The 17,009-nt window shown below is 37.8% G+C and overlaps 1 protein-coding gene across 1 annotated transcript; it reads right to left on the bottom strand.

Annotated features, from left to right (window-relative positions):
- Window positions 1-14,102: 14,102 nt before the first annotated feature.
- Window positions 14,103-15,158, bottom strand: LOC108705437 (trace amine-associated receptor 4-like). The gene has a single exon (XM_041563744.1). It carries the CDS (start codon window positions 15,138-15,140, stop codon window positions 14,103-14,105), a length of 1,038 nt encoding a protein of 345 aa, XP_041419678.1. The 5' UTR covers window positions 15,141-15,158.
- Between the last annotated feature and the right edge of the window lie 1,851 nt (window positions 15,159-17,009).

The raw sequence follows: 17,009 nt of genomic DNA, 5'->3' as shown, positions 1-17,009 counted from the left end.
AGCCCTGAAGAACCTAATCACCAAAGGATTCAGTGACCACCTGGTTTCTGAAAATGCAGAAATAGCTGAGACCTGGGTCTTCAGTGTGCTGATGCTCAATCCCTTATCCAGACCCGATTGAAGGAACTCCAAGATGTTGCCTACCGACATCGAGGCTAAAGACACTCCTTTACTGGTACCCCACTGAAGAAATATCCTCCAAATTCTTTCGTACCTTCTGGTAGTGGAAGCTTTCCTGGATCTGAGGAGGGTCTCAATTACTGTTCCAGAGAGACCCTGGGCTTCTAAGTTCTACCGCTCAGTCTCCATGCCATTAAGGCTAATGGACCTGGGTCTGGATGAATGAAAGTCCCCTGGAGTAGGAGGGGGCTCGATACAGGGAGTTTCCAAGGGGTTCCACTGAGAGCTTTAGCAGCTGTGGAAACCAGGGGCGCCTTGGCCATGCTGGAACTATGCATATAACTTCTGCCTTGTCCTCCCTGATCTTCTGCATCACTCTCGAGATCAGAGGCAGAGGAGGAAAGATGTAAGCTAAAGTTTGGCTCCACTTCTGGCAGAAGGCATCCGAAGCCAATGCTCCTGGATCCGGTTCCCTTGAATAAAATATTCTGCACTTTGTATTTGTTGAAGTAGCCATGAGGTCGACCTCCGGATGGCCCCATCTGTGAACCAGTACTTTGAAAACTTGTGGATGCAGACTCCACTCGTGTCTCAGAAGACTGTGCCTGCTCAGAAAATCTGCTCTCCCGTTTTCTTTTCCGGGAATGTATACCGCAGTAAGATCTGAAAGAATCCTCTCTGCAAAGTGAAACAAGGGCTGTATTTCTGACAATAGAACCCTGCTTTTCGTGCCGCCTTGTCTCCTGATGTAGGCCACTTTGGTTATGTTGTCTGAGCGTATCTTTAGCCTGCGGCCCTCCAGTTGACCCTGGAATGCCAGACAAGCCTGTACTACCGCTCTGATTTCCAACACATTCGATGGTATGTGTGAGGATGTCTCCGACCACCGGCCCTGAGCTGCTTGCCCGTTGAATTCTGCGCCCCAGCCTATGCCGGAAGCATCTGTGGTCATGATGGACCATGGTTCTGGGAATAAATTGAAACCCTTTGCCACATTCCTCGGGTTGTTCCACCACTCTAGAGCTTGGCATAGATTCGGTGATATGAATATCCTCTGGTCTTGGTCTATCCCATTCCAGTTGTGCAGGAATATTGACTGGATAGCTCTCATTGAGCTTCTCTTAGAAAGTGTCTCCCACTCAGATTTGATCAGTTCCGCTACTTCCTGGTGAAAGGGAAAGACTTTGCTTTTCTTTTTACAAGGGGGTAAGAATGATGTAGTCGGATCCCCTTCCTCCCTTAAATCTAGGGTTTGTCTTACCGCCTTAATCAAGGGGGATACCAATGTAAAATCGAATGAAGAAAATTCATCATCTGAATCCTCCTCCGATGCTGAAGACTTGCTCCTAATCTCCATCCTATCCTCACGCTCTAGAGAAGAAGCCTCCCGGACCTTTCTTCTAGTAGCAGAGGTAGCCCCCAATTCTTGAGCCACAGCTTCTTTGATCCAGGCTCTTAACTCTGGAGGCGGACCAGACGATGTGCCTGCAACTTCCGTTAGGCATGACTGGCATAGATTCTTGGTAGGCAATGCTTGATCCGGGCAGCCTAGGCAAGTACTTGGGATCACTTCCGGTATGCTGGAAGAACCTGCAGTTTCTTTCCGTTTAGTGGCAGTATTCATGGCACTAAGGAGAAAGTAGAAAACATGCAGCTTAGGGTTAAAACAACGAGGATCATCCTGATGCAGTACCCTACAGGAGGTAATCCAATAAAAAACCTCCCTCTCTCTCTCTCTTTTTTTTTTTTTTCTCACCTCACCAGGGAACTAGACTTGCGAGGGGATGCGGCTAGGACAATCAGGAAAGAATGGCCTGAAAACAACTGTGAATTAAAGCGGACCGTAGCAAGCTTAGGCCTTCCTGACATCCCACTATCTTACCGGATCTAATGCGGGTCGGACCAGAGGCGGCAGCTCTAAGACGGCAGGGCCAAGAAAGGAACGGCGCGCCGGAACTGATGCGCAGGTTAAGGACCCGCGCGATGCTTACGTCATTTAGCCACAGGACGTCGGACCTTCCGCATCCCCTCTCCCCGCTTCCGCAAGCCAAAAGGAAACCCACGTGTACAGGGCCGTAGGCGCCGGACGCTTTTCTGAGCAGGCCGGGTTACCTAGGAAGCGGGGGGAACTTTCCCGTCGCGACTCACAGCCGGACCCTCACCAGAGGTAGGAAATATAGAAAAACCCTCGACCAGAGGAAAAAGATAGTTCCAGGGACGCCTTTGGGGCAGGCCCATGCTAGTTTACCCTTTAAAAAACTAAAAAGCTGCGCTCTGAAAGGAGCGTGGCATAGGAGAAGAATAAAAAGACACCGAGACAGGGTTCAGGAGGAGGCTTTATTGATTTGGATGGGAGGGTTCTTCTGACGGAGCATATGGGGGAGGAGCTAACCCGCTAAGTACTGACATGGAGAGGGCAAGGGAATGGGCTGTGTTTTGCCCTGCGGTGGAACTCAGGGAAAATCCACTGCAGGAGAGCGCAGGAAGAAATGCCTGTGTGTAAAAGCCCTTACTCACAATTATATTAGGGAGCTAAAGGGGCTTAATATCCATGTTTGATAGGTGTGAATGGGAGTAATAAAAGATACAGAAAAAAAAAGTACAATTGCCGTACGTTTAATTGCCGTACTTTTGCATTCGTAGATTTTATGGTTTTTACACTTGATAAATGACAATAAAAACCTGTGGTTTAAGTAACTACACGAAAAATGTGTTTGCACTAAAAAATACAATTCTGAGAAACAAATGTTCTACGAACTTGAAGTAACACGAAAAGGTTAAAGTATTCAAGTTCAGTCTTCAGATCTCTGTGAGCCCAATTTGGGAGGTTGTTGATATGGGGAAAAGTAGTGTTGTCTTTCATGGGTCAATAGTTTCATTTAAATGTCCCAGTGTACAGGTTGGGGCATTGAGGAACCAGGGCAGTGTAGTCACCAGGAGTGGCAAGCAGTGCCAGTGACAGAGGAGAGGGAACATAGAGAAGTTAATTGGATGATCATCTATTCTATCATTAAGACCAGAATACAAATCAACTAGTTCATAAGGGAGATTTTTCCTGACAAGGATAAAATGACTCTTGCATGTCAGGAGGAAGCTGAGAAATATGTCTGGGTGACCCAATGACACTTAAAGCAATACTGACATTTTCCAATAAAAATCATAGGAACGTGTCAGTATCAAGTAGTTGCTGCACCCAGAATATTGTCCCTCAAAGCCGCCCCCAGCCCTGCGAACTTATGCGCACACTACTAACAGATTTTCTGCCTTGTTTCAGTGACACTGGGCTGGGGGCGGAGCGATCCTTCCATAGGCTGAAGTCCTGTTTTCATTCGTAATTAGCCTATGGAAGGATTGCGCTGCCCCCAGCACTGCGTCACTGAAACAGCACAGAAGGTCTATTAGCAGTGTCAGAGGGTCGGTCAAAGCAGGTTCGCGGGGCTGGGGGGCGGCTTTGAGGAGGCTTTGAGGGAACTACTTGACACGTTCCTATGATTTTTATAGGAACGTGTCTGTATCGATTTAAGCAAGAGCTGATTCTGTCTCTTGCAGCATTAGTACATGTGGAGAGTATTTATTTACTGATTATTCATAGGATAGATCTCCCTTAAACCTAGAATTCAAGCATGTGACAGGTTCTCACAGAGTAACTGTCAGGACAGCACCAAAAAATGGTTTTTATTATAGCCAGCAGCAGTATAGGACAAATAAAGGCAGTGTTCTTTCAACAAGCAGTTCAGAAACACAAATTAGCTTTCTTCTGCAATAATAGTTTGTCTGTAATAGTAATAGACATCTGTAAGTTGAGCTGACAGACCTCTCTCTATGGGGCACATTTACTAGAATCTTGCATTCAATGGCATGGATTGGTTTCCAGACCATTTCATAGAACTCTATGATCCAGTCTTTTCTGTTGAAAATGAATGTTCCTAATCTATGAAGCTCAGGATGTGAAATCTATAGTGTTATAAACCCCAGCATGGTTGCGTGTCATATGAGCTAACATATTTATTTCTCAATGCAGGAGCTAATGTCTTTATGGATGATGATGCTACTTATGAAGACTTGATATTTACTGAAACTCCAGCTACTACACTGAAAGGTAAGATTTAAACTATACATATTAAAATGTGTGTACTGCAATGGTATTGTTAGAACAAGCAATCATGGAGTTGCCATTGAATAATACCAACTACAACAAATTAACTTTTATATATTCAATAAGTATACTGTAATAACTGATCTAAGCTTAAAGTGCATAAATATAGCTTTTTATAGTTGAATAACTCACTGTAATTCAATCACAGTAGTAAGTGTACTGCACTAGTAACTCAGCACCTAAACAAGAAATGAGTGAAATCTGTCCTTTAACCAATGTCTGGTTATTTACATTTGCAGTAATAACGGCCTGTGATATAAACTGTGTACTTAATGTATATTTGTCACAGGAAAAATATGTAATAGTCTAGCACCCATATATATTTGATGTATAAATATTTATATATATCTTTTCCTTTTTTGAGCAACAACTCTTTACCATAAAGAAAACCACATCATCACCAAAAAAAGCCGAAGTCATAGAAGTAAGATCTCATTTATGTTTTTTAGGTTTTGAATAAATAGCTCGCTTTGCCACTACTAGTAAATGGCCCTTCATCTGACTGGATTATGCAAGCAAGGTTTCCATCAAGACAGCACTGGGGTTTGTCCAGCTCAAACGCAGAGTGAAATGTGTGTCACATGTGCTCTGTCCAGTGCCTTTCTGTCCCCACTCCATGTCAGTTGCACAACTTCTGCATACATCAGGACGCACATGTGCATCTACTGTAATGTGACATGTGTTTATTTTGATGCATAACCATTCCTTTAAATAATGCCAGTGTTTCTAAAAACACTACTAAGTGATATATACTGATTCTCTGCTGATACGCTTATGTAATAACAGGCACTAAGTTTTCCCAGGAGTAGTAACCCATAGCAACCAATAAGATATTTACATTTAAACAGGTAACCAGTAAATCCTACTAATTGGTTGCTATAGGTTACTGCTCCTGGGCAAACTTAGTGCCTTTTATTACATAACCCGGCTGATTACCTATCCCTTTGTTTGTGGTTGACCCTTGCTAATGTTTTCTAGACTGTGAATTTTGACTGCCAGTCTCTGACCATTTCCTAAACTCAACTATTGTTATTACTTGCTGATTTTGTACTTGCTACTCTATTTATGCACTCTATTCACTCTTCCTCAGAACCAGCTCTGTACCCAGTCCCAGGAGATTTTCCTTGTGTCGGAGGTGTGGGAGAGGCTAATCATCTTCAGTGGTTCTGATTGTCCATTGTGACATATTACTAGTCAATATCTGATCATTTGCATTTCCCATGCCCTAAGGGGCAGATTTATCAAAGGTCGAGGTGAATTTTCAAATTCAAAATATTAGAATTTCAAGCTATTTTTATGTACTTAGACTAATTTAGAATATCGAAATTTATCATGTACTGTCTCTTTAAAAATTAGACTTCGACCATTCACCATCTACAACCTGATGAATTGCTGTTTTAGCCTATGGGAGACCTCCTAGAACCTACTTGGATTAAAATGTTTTTGGGGAAAAACTTTGATTCGAATTCGATCAAATGTGCTATTACTTCTAATTCCTACGATTCAAATTCGCCTGAATACGGACTTTTTCGATTGAAAACTGACCTATTCCTCCAAAAAAAAAAATAGACTTAGTTTTAGTTGGTCTTTTTGAATTTGAATTCAAAGTTTTTCAAATTCGAAATTTGAACCTTGATTAATATGCCCCCTAACTCTTTTTTATTTAGTGAGAAGGAAAAACTTAAACTGGCAGAGGACTATCACGGGAAAATAAATACTTAATATGTCTTTTTATAGGGAAAGCCCAGAGTTCAGATGAAAATGAGTCTACAGAATAAAGATTCATTGTCTCCTTCCGCATCCTAGGAACAGTGATTTCTTATCAGGAAAGGTGAGTATATTGTGGGCAAGGTGAACTTTGACCTACGATTCATGTATTTAAACAAAGGAATGATTAAAAATGTCTCCTAAAAAAGCATGTTGTTATGACTGCCCTTGCAGACACCAGAATTTACTACATAAAATGTATATAGCGCTTTATTAACTTATGGCCTAAAATGTGCCCATTAAGAATTCTTGTGCAATGCACTTTTTCTGTTATTGAAACTGTATAGACCCTTTAACATAGACTACTGACTATTACTTAGCTTTGGGCAGTCTGCATAACATTGCTTACTCATGTTTTACACGGACTTATGTGTAAAGTAAACCTGCATTTTGCTTTCTTACAAGTTACGCTACAGTCTATTTTTTTCTTATTTTTTTCTTTCTTTCTTCTTCAGCACTGCCCCCAACAAGAAACAATGCAATGCATTTTATCCTTCATATGAAATCCATTGCATGACAGTTTAAAGGGTATAAGCAGCTAAATTTTAGTAGCATGTATTCACATTTGGACTAGCTAAGGGTATACGATGGAAGATGAAATATAATTGCAATTGAACTCAAGCCTCAGAAAATAATTTACTTTCTGGTCACTAAATGAGGCAACCAGATTGCATTTGAAATTTTAAGTAATTAAAATAATTAAGAAATAGGAAAAAGAAAAATAATAGAAAGACGAGCAAAGAATTTGTTGCAGTTTGTCTTAGGATCGCTATATTATACGTAAAGCTAAGATACATTACCTATTTAACTGCACATTTCTTATTTGCAGGAAGACTATTGCTAAATCTTTAGCCAACTGACTGGAAGGATATGAACATAAACAAGACCCAATGGCTGAAATCCAGCAAGACCTATCTTCCTTTTAATGCACTCTGCCAACAAGTGTTCAACATCATTGACAAAGAAAGTGAATGCCTGACAAAAATGTAATCTACGTTTAAACCTACACTATGAGAAAAACATGTTGTTGAGCAATGCACTTTTCCTTGAAGCACCCTTAAGCCAGCGAAAACACTGGCCGTAAAGGGTTAAAGGAAAGATTTATTTATTTTGTTAATAAATGTATTATGAAACCATAATGACATGTTTATTTTGTTTATATCTTATGTCTGTTTATGTGTTTCCATGAATGGGAAGTGCCAAAATATTTATTTGTTTAGTATATATAGAATAGAAAGGTTTCAGTGTTATTTTTTTGGTTCAAGGCCCCTTTGTATTTCACACATATGACACTGCTCTATAAGCTCTTCAGTCATTGTTTTAAAAATATTTAGGTTTTCACCCTAGATTTTAAAATGCAATTAAAGATATTCATAAGCAAGAGTATTACTTTCTATACTTAATCTTTCTATACTTAATGGCCATAAACCATACCTATTAAGATTATGCCTAGATTGGCCACCTACACACTGGGCCGTTTCTGAGAAGGTGCGTGACAATTTAGTTTTAAATGGGAGTAACCATAATTTCTCTGCAAGATAAACTAAAGAGCTCTTTTCACTAACCAGCTAAATGACTGTTTAGTATGTAATAACTTGAAAAAAAAACATCTCCCAGAGTGGTAGCATGGAGCCAAAAAAAGCATGTCATATTTCAGTATAATGTTCTTCTAACATCTAGGTCAAAGGTTATGAAACAAGACTTATTCCAGTTCAGATCAGTATGGATATTACACCAATATAGATGTAAAATTATTGATGCATAGGTTTACCCAAGTATGTGGCATATACGGGCCCAAAATGAAGACACCCCATATGAGCTATCAGTTCTGTTTTTCCAGATACTGCAAAATCAACAAATTTACAGAATTTTTTGAGGGACAAAGGTAGAAAAAAAAGTATGTTCACCCCAGAAAATATATATTCTGAATATATGTTTTCCCCGAATCCAAATTGGGTATGTATGTCTTTCTACTCCAAAGCAACAAGCCGCAAACCTTTCCTAAATTTGGCGATTTTGGTGACATTTCAAAAATTCCCTCAAAGTTTTCAACTTGCAACATCATATATCCCACATAATATTAGGTACCAAGATAAAACACCTTAAATAGGAATCATTATAGCAAAACTGCACTGCATACTCCAGATGAGGTCTTACTAGGAACCTATAAAGAGGCATGCTTGTGTTTTCATCCCTTGAGTTAATGCCCTTTTTTATGCAGACAGTTTCTTTAGTTGCCACAAAATTACACTGCCCAGAATTAGACAACTTGTTATCTACAAAAACCCCAGATCCTTCTCAGTTCTCCCAAAACACTGCCATTTAGTGTATAACTTGCATCCATATTATTTTTGCCAAAGTTAATAACCTTACATTTATCAACATTGAGCCTTAATCAAATCACTTTCAAAGTGGCAGCATCCTACAATTTTGTATCATCAGAATAAAAATAGATACAGTACTTTCAATGCCTCCAGGTTAGTGATGTGCGGGCTGGCCTGATACCCACGGGACCCGCAGGTTTACACACGGGACTCGCAGGTGGCGGGTGGGTCCAGGTTGAGCTCTTCTCCTGCTCTCCTTGACCGCCAACTTGCACTGCTGGCTTTTGATTTCTGGCTCCTTCTTTTATATACACTGCGCCTGCTCGCCCCAGCACCTTTGGTGATATCATCGGCGGGGGGGTCGACGCGGGAAGAAAGGCGGTAGGCTGATGCAAGTGGGCACAGGTGGAGGGAGGGTGGGTTTCGGGCAGGTAGGGGTCAGTTAAAAGCCAAGCCGCACATCACTACTCCAGGTCAAGTTGAAAAGCAAAGGAACTATTACAGAGTCCTGCGCAACTCCACTAACAACACTGGTCCAATTAGAAAATTGTACATTTACGAACACTCTTTGTGATCTATCTTTTAGCTAGTTTTCTATCCAGGTACAAATACTATGTTCCAGGCCAACATTCCTAAATGTAACCGGTGTGGCACTGTATCAAATGCTTTAGCTAAGTCTAAGTAAATTACATCCACTGATATCCCAGAATCAAGGTCCCTGCTCACCTTCTCATAAAAAAAAATTAAGTTAGTCTGGCAAGATCTATTACGCATAAAACTATGCTGGCACAAAGTCATAGTATTATGATTTGCTATGAAGTCCAGTATCTTATCTTTTATTAACCCTTCGAAAAGCTTTCCTACCACGTCAGACTAACTGACCTATAATTTTGAGGCTGAAAGCGGAATCCTTTTGAGTAGCGGCACCACATTAGCAATTCTCCGGTCCCCAAGACAGACCTCAATAAATCCTGACAAATTAAGTAAAGAGGTTTGGCAATCACAGAGCTAAGCTCGCTAAGTACCTTGGAATGAATACCATCCGGTCCTGGACCTTTGTTTATCTAAATATGTTCTAGTCTCTTTTAAATTTCCTCATGTGTGAACCATGCATCATTAGTTGTATTACTAGAATTAGGACTATTAAGAAGGAAACCTTCATTAACTGGTTCCTCATTTCTATAGACAGACGAAAAATACGAGTTCACAATTTCAGCTTTTTTTTGTTCTCATCAACCAGCTGACCCCCTCTGATATTAAGGGTCCCATCCCATCCTGCTTAATTAATTTACTATTTACTGAACATAATGTATATTTGGATATCTGAAATGTTTCATGGTATATTTTTATCTGATTCGTTAAGCAGCAAGTAAGTTGCAGGTAAAACCTAGTCCCTTTGTAAAATGTATAATGAAGCAATAGAATTCTTAATGAATCAGATAAAATTGAGCATAGGACTGGCCAGATATGGGATGACTTTGACGTAGTTGGCCAGCTTAAATATATTGCAATATATGGACAAACAATCCCTGTTTTGTTTAAAGGGTAAGGCATTTTTCAGTAGCAGTATGCACAAAATGTCGCTGTCTTAAATATATTGATAATGGGTTGAGTGCAGAGGACTCTTGTATTTGACTATATGTATTTTGTGGTCATAGCCTCATTGCACCCCCGCCTAATGGTTTTAAAAAAATAGTGGTGAGCACAACTTTCCCTTGTTTGTTATAGTTATACAGGAGCAGTGACCAGCTCCATGTTGTAGCTCCCACCCTTCCCAGCTATAGTCAGGTGATCCCACTGGTGTCTAATAAAAGGGCAGCCAAGTATGGGGGTTTACTTTGAAAGCAGCAAGTAAGTTGCAGGTAAAACCTAGTCCCTTTGTAAAATGTATAATGAAGCAATAGAATTCTTAATGAATCAGATAAAATTGAGCATAGGACTGGCCAGATATGGGATGACTTTGACGCAGTTGGCCAGCTTAAATATATTGCAATATATGGACAAACAATCCCTGTTTTGTTTAAAGTGTAAGGCATTTTTCAGTAGCAGTATGCACAAAATGTCGCTGTCTTAAATATATTGATAATGGGTTGAGTGCAGAGGACTCTTGTATTTGTCTATATGTATTTTGTGGTCATAGCCTCATTGCACCCCCACCTAATGGTTTTAAAAAAATAGTGGTGAGCACAACTTTCCCTTGTTTGATTAACTGGACACAATCCAAAGTTTGTCCAAAGAATAGGGATTGCATTATTTCTCGTGTTTTGTGTGAATTGATGCTAGTGCATAATATATAAGTATAATATATACTATGGTGGTTATTTATCAAAGGTCTAATTTTAGAGTAGTGTGAATTTTTTTAAACTCTAATAAATTCAATTGTATTCATAATTCAAAAGGTATGTTATATGAAAAATTAGAACGTCTGAAATTCAGTCGAATAGCACCGACCCGAAAATTTTAATTGAGTTTTCCTCTGAAAAAAAACCCTTGACTTTTGTGCATCGATTATTTTTTTTTTGACGTTGACGTGCGTCAAATTTTTTATCCCATTGGAGTCTTTAGGGTGTAATTTTCAAACCGAAACTTGGCAAAAATTTGGCTCATCACTATCATAAACATCTTCAAATAGTTCAAGGGACATCTGCAATTGACTTCTACATGAACTCGGCAGGTTTTAGGTGGAGAATAGACAATTTAGAACTGTTTCCATGGTCGAGATGTGATAAATCTCACATTAAAATTTGAATTGCTGGTTTATAATTCAAATGTGAGTTTGACCCAGAAAATTCTAAAATTTGAATTCAAATTCACCTTTCGAACCTTAGTAAATCTGCCCCCAAATATCAGCAATTGGAGATGGAGACCCATTTTTTATAGATACACACTAGTCAGTTAAACCCTATCTGTTTGTGCTTGCATTTATTATTTACATATTCCCCATAGAATTACACATATTCAGTACTAGCATGATAAATTGTGTAAATAAACTATGCACTTTCTTAACATAAAGATTTGAAACCACTTGAATGATCTGGTGGTTATGTGCATTTTCAATGGACAACTGCTAGTTCTGATGCTTCTAGATAGTATATTACAGATAAATGGGAGGTGGCTGGTGAGCAGTTTCTATTGCTTTTTCACTGCCTGAAATATGTTAGTGTACCTTTAATCTAAATCTTCATGAAGATGGCTGCTGGTGATACGAGTCTTACTAAACCCTTGGGATATATACAATCATATTAATGGGATTAGGGTTAATTTAGATTTACAAACTCACATATTCTACTGCTTTTGTTAAAGTAGTCTTATACTTGAAGTTTTCCAACTCTATACCAGATAAACTAGGAAAAGCAGGACACTTTAATATTCATTTGGTTGACAAAGTTTCCACATAAAAGTATCTCTTAATAATTGTTCACACCCAGGTCTGAACCCAGCAGTTGAATAATATGATAAAGTGGGATGTTGAAAGAGAGGTCAACAGAGAACCACATACTCAGCCTGCTGTGGTCCTCTGCTGGGCTTAATGAATATTTGAATACATTTTGACCAGGCATTGATTGTGAAGGTTGTCTTGATGACATGTGGGACTGTTGGTTGCCAATTCATTCAAGATAGACTGAATTGACAACTGATATCTGTCTGGGTACTGGCACCCCAAACTGCAAGAACTGCTTCTACTCCACTTCTAGGTTTTCGCTTGTTTAAGTATATATTTGTATAGTATGGATGAGTACTGCAAATAATACATAGTTTTGTATTAGAGTAGACATACTAGCATTCAGAGGACCATGTACAAAATATAAGTCACGGTATATGATGAACTAATAGGGGGGGTTATTTGCTATTCCCCCAGGCAGATGTGCAAGAACTCTAAAGGGAGCAAGAGCTCATATACATTACATTGGAAAAAAAAAAGTACAAGGTGCAGCATTATGGGGCACAAGCCAGATCTGTCCTTACCTCCTGACAGAGGGTAGCTTTTATTCAGTCAATTTATACATAGCTATATACAGCATAAATTATCACTCCAGTTGTAGTACATTTCACGACTTTGCTAAAAAACCATGAGCTCCATTAACAACTGCTCCCCAACCCAGTTATTACTACATGGAACACATCTCTATACTTCGGGCCCTCTGTTTCAATTGCTTTATTCTACACTTTGCTATGCTCCATAGCAGATTCTATGTATAGACTATAAAAAAAATGGGACACAAATAGAGAGTGATTAATAGGAAGACAATAAAAAAAGAATCACTTTGTACAGATCAGAAAAAAGGCAGAAGAATGGTGGTGTATAATGACTTCATAAAACAAAAGTTTCAGACCAAGGGGAGTCAGGAGTCAGAGCAAGTTAAACAAAGGGGGAATTTCACTGCATACAGGTTTATAATAAAAATGGTACACATTTTTTAATAAAGTATATTAGAGATAGATTTTTTTTCATTTTAGAAAGTGAATTTTTTTGCTTTTACATCCCCTTTAATGCATGCTTTCTTAAATTATCATGCAATCAGCTACACCCAGTTTTTCCCTAAGACTGCATAATTTTATTTGTAGAATGTAATTTTACTATTGCACCTCTGGGTTTCAGTAGAATATGGTATTTAGGGTTAATTTATCTTTATTTTGTTATACAGTTAGTATGCAAATATTCAATAGTTGGTACCAATAATCTCTTCTGCTAAAAGCTAAGCCAGTACACTGTATAGTACTGATGCAGTATCTGATCAAGACTGATCCTAAACAATGGTCTCTGTACCTTCACCTTGAACCAATCTTATTAGACATTTTAGAGTTTTTGCAGAATGTTCATTAGTATTTATAGCTGAGCATTTTAGATTTTTTATAAATAACAGCAAAAATACACATACAAATTAGGCTTCTCAGTACATTCATTGTTTAACCAGATTTAGACAAGCAGCTTTATGTTCAGCGCCTTTACACTTCAAACTTAATGCAGGAAGGCTTCAATGAAATAAAGTATCAGCTACAGTAAGATACTCATGTGATTACCAAACAACAAATAAAGGTGTTAACCTATTAATAAATGTAAAGGGTAGTGACAAAGTCTCATCTTTAGTAAATACCTTCTAACCACAGTGTCAAAAGGATTAAAATGAAAAGTCATCCTTAAATGAAAAAAGCACCTTTTATCTTAAAGGAGACATACAGTATTATTTAAAAAATAAGAATGTATCAGTGTATTAATCTATTTTAGATATAGAAGGAATGTACTTTAAAAAGTTGTGTTTCTGGTTACTTTATTGAACCTTTCTGCAAAAATTCTACTAGTTCCATCCGTTGGCACTCAGCACACTGCACTGTAGGATGGGAATCAATCAGCAGCTAGGCTGACCTGATAGGGAACTGAAGCCTTCTTGTGTGACTGCAGGGATGTGATTGGCTGCCCCCCATCTACTGTGGTTCTGGCAGGGACCATTAGGACATGCCCACTCTTCCTTTTAAACTCAGACAGAGACCATAGCAGATCTATAAGGATCTCCAATAAAGTGTCCTTTTTTGAAGATAATATTCATTTTTGGCAAAAAGCAAACCAACATCATATAGTATTGCTTAAAAAATTAGGGGGATCATTTATCCTATGTCTCCTTTAAACATTTTCAATTTCAAAAATGAAATGCAAGAAGATAAAAGTATACTGGACTCAACACATTTTTATAATTGCCAAAAATATTTATTGGTTTAAACAAACATTGGCAGTTCTATCATTTATTAGATAAAACATGAAGGGAGGATGAATCTGCATTAAATATATTTCCTTTTAATATAAGGCCAAAGCATTTTCGAAACCATGGATAAAAAAAAGCATAAATCATGGGGTTAAGAGTAGAATTAACATAACCCATCCACAGAACTGCATCATATACACCATTAGCTGTTGCAAAATTAAAGTATGGATCAAATAGAGCAACTACAGAAAAAGGAAGCCAGCATAATAAAAAAATCCCCATTACTATGCTCAAAGTCTTTGCAGCTTTGGTTTCTATGGTTAATGACAGTTTAATCCTTGAGTTTGGTTTCTCGTCCTTAGTGCTTGGATAATTGTGCAAAATCTTAGCTTGTTTTTTTGCTACAGAGAAAATATGTATATAAATGCCCATTATCAGATTACCCGGTATATAGAATGAAATCAATGAAGAGATGGTTCCCCATAGTCTGTCCAACAGGATAAAACATACGCCAGTACAGGAAATGCCCATGTCCTGTGCACCTTCAGAGTCTACATTAGAAAAAAATAGACCAAATGAATAAAGACAGGGCACACACCAACTGATAAATATAAACACCTCTATTACAGTGGTGGTTATGTTTTTGTAATAGTGAAGAGGCCGACATACTGCATAGTAGCGGTCAACAGAAATAAAAAAGAGATGAAATATGGAAGTAGTAGACAACATCATATCAATACAACTGTGGAGCTTGCAGAATATCTCTCCAAAGTACCAACAAGATGTTAGTGATCTCACCATGCTGTACGGCATAACCAGCAGTCCAAGAAGAAAATCTGCAGTGGCCAAGGACATTATAAGGAAATTAGTTGGGGAATGGAGTTGTTTAAAATGTGATACAGAAATAATCACAATTAGATTTCCCACAGTTGTAAATATGATAACACCAACCATGAAAATGAGCAAAGCTGAAAAACTGAAGAGTTCCCTGTTGGCCTTTGGACAGGAGTTGTTAGTATCTTGGAAACAGTAGCTTGTGTTTTGCTGGTTCCAAAACAAGTCAGAGGTGTTCATGATTTTGTAGCTGAAATTAAATCACTGTTAAGATAAAAAAACAGCAATAAGTATATTACTCTTTTTCAGATTGATAAAGAAAAATGTATCTTCTAATCTATTTATAGATTTCCTCTTAGACCTCCATTCAATTTTTATGAAACATAAAGGTTCTCATTGATTGAGGCCATTTTATTTATTATAATCAACCAAATAACTTTTTTAACGAAAAAATATTTATTCCCAGATTTTCAACAGACTTTAACAAAGTTTTTCTGAGAAATATTACGATTAAAGTAATAATGCTTAGAATGTAAATTATACATACTAGTTCCCTAGAAGATAACATGATTATTTTTAAATATTTAAGCAGCAAGACAATAAATAACAAACTAAATAACTGTGTGTTAACAAGCATTTGCCAAATTTAGCAATTTGGCTTAAGGACCTTATAAATTTGACCAGCTTTGCCAAAAATTAGCCGCTGGTGAAAATTTTCTTTAATGAATTTTTTGAAATACATTAAAGTCTATGGGTGACAAATTTTTTGTGCAACATTTTTTTCTCCCATTTAAGTCTATGGGCGAAACTCTACTCTACCCTACTCATCCCTAAACATTTGTACATTAATTAATCTATGGTATCTATCATCCAAAAAACATCATCCAAAGTTCTTTTTAAAAAACAATTCTTAATTGTTTATAAATAAGCCTTTTTTGCTGAACAGGTAATAATAATATTACCTATGCTAAGTAAGCTAGCATAAATCCATGCTGATGACAATCTTAATCGTTTTTTTTAACATTTAAAGGAGCAGCACAGTGCTTCAAATTTATCCTTGCCAAAAATGTAAAAGAAAAGATCTCAAGTATTCTATCTTCCCATACCAAGACTTGTCATAGTGAACCATACCTTGCATATGCAATGCTCCAAAGGGGGTATAATTATCACTGTTTGATTTTCTTAAAGAGTCCTTTTAATTAAGTAAAACTTAAAGAACATGAGCAGGTAGTAAGAGAGGAAAAACATTTGGGTAGCTCAAAATAGAAAAAAAATAGTGTCTGTCTCTGAAAATTTCTTTGGTAGTTGACAGCTATGCCATGCACAGCACAAGTTAGATGTATCTATCTGATCTATCTGAGTTCTCCAATATTTACACCATAATGATTTCTTTAAATGTGTATGGGATTTCACAATCAAAGGGGCAGTAAAAGTGAACATTTCATGGTGGTAGGAATGTAGCCCAAAAGGCACTAACAGGCGTTATCCCTCTCTGATCAGTATCTGTTGTATTGATTGAAGGTGTTCTAGCTGAAACCTATAGTTAATATCTACAGCCCTTAACACATAATGTTACAGTCATTGAATGCTGAACACTAACTTGCAAAGAAATCTAGTCTTCTAGATTCTGAAAAGCAAAAACTGTTTTCATATATTTTAGTTTCATCTTTGCATTTCATAATACTTCATGAATCTTGACTTCTAATATCTTTTCATATGGAGGTTGCGGATCTTCACCTTGAAAAAGCAACGCCCTATTCACTATGTAAAAGATGACTGTAATTGTACAAAGTGCAGATTTTTGGATACAATACACAATAATCTCAAATGTTGCTACACCATTATTAAATCATATTATTATAAAACAGCGTGATGCTTGATTCCCATTCACCCCAACAAGATGTTTTTTATGGGCACTTTGTTGCCAGCAGGGACACAATTTTCTGTGGTAAAATGCCAGATCCAGGATTCAGGTTGGTATTTGGTTGAATCCTAACTGCCACAAAAACTTTAAATGGGATTTTAAAGCACTGGACAACTAAAGGTAAGTAAAGAGTATGCTGAGTTTTCTTTAGAATTTACTCAGATTTGAATATTCAAATAATTCCA

This window comes from Xenopus laevis, chromosome 5L, assembly GCF_017654675.1.
Source record: "Xenopus laevis strain J_2021 chromosome 5L, Xenopus_laevis_v10.1, whole genome shotgun sequence".
NCBI lineage: Eukaryota > Metazoa > Chordata > Amphibia > Anura > Pipidae > Xenopus > Xenopus laevis.
This window is presented reverse-complemented; position numbering and strand designations above follow the sequence as displayed.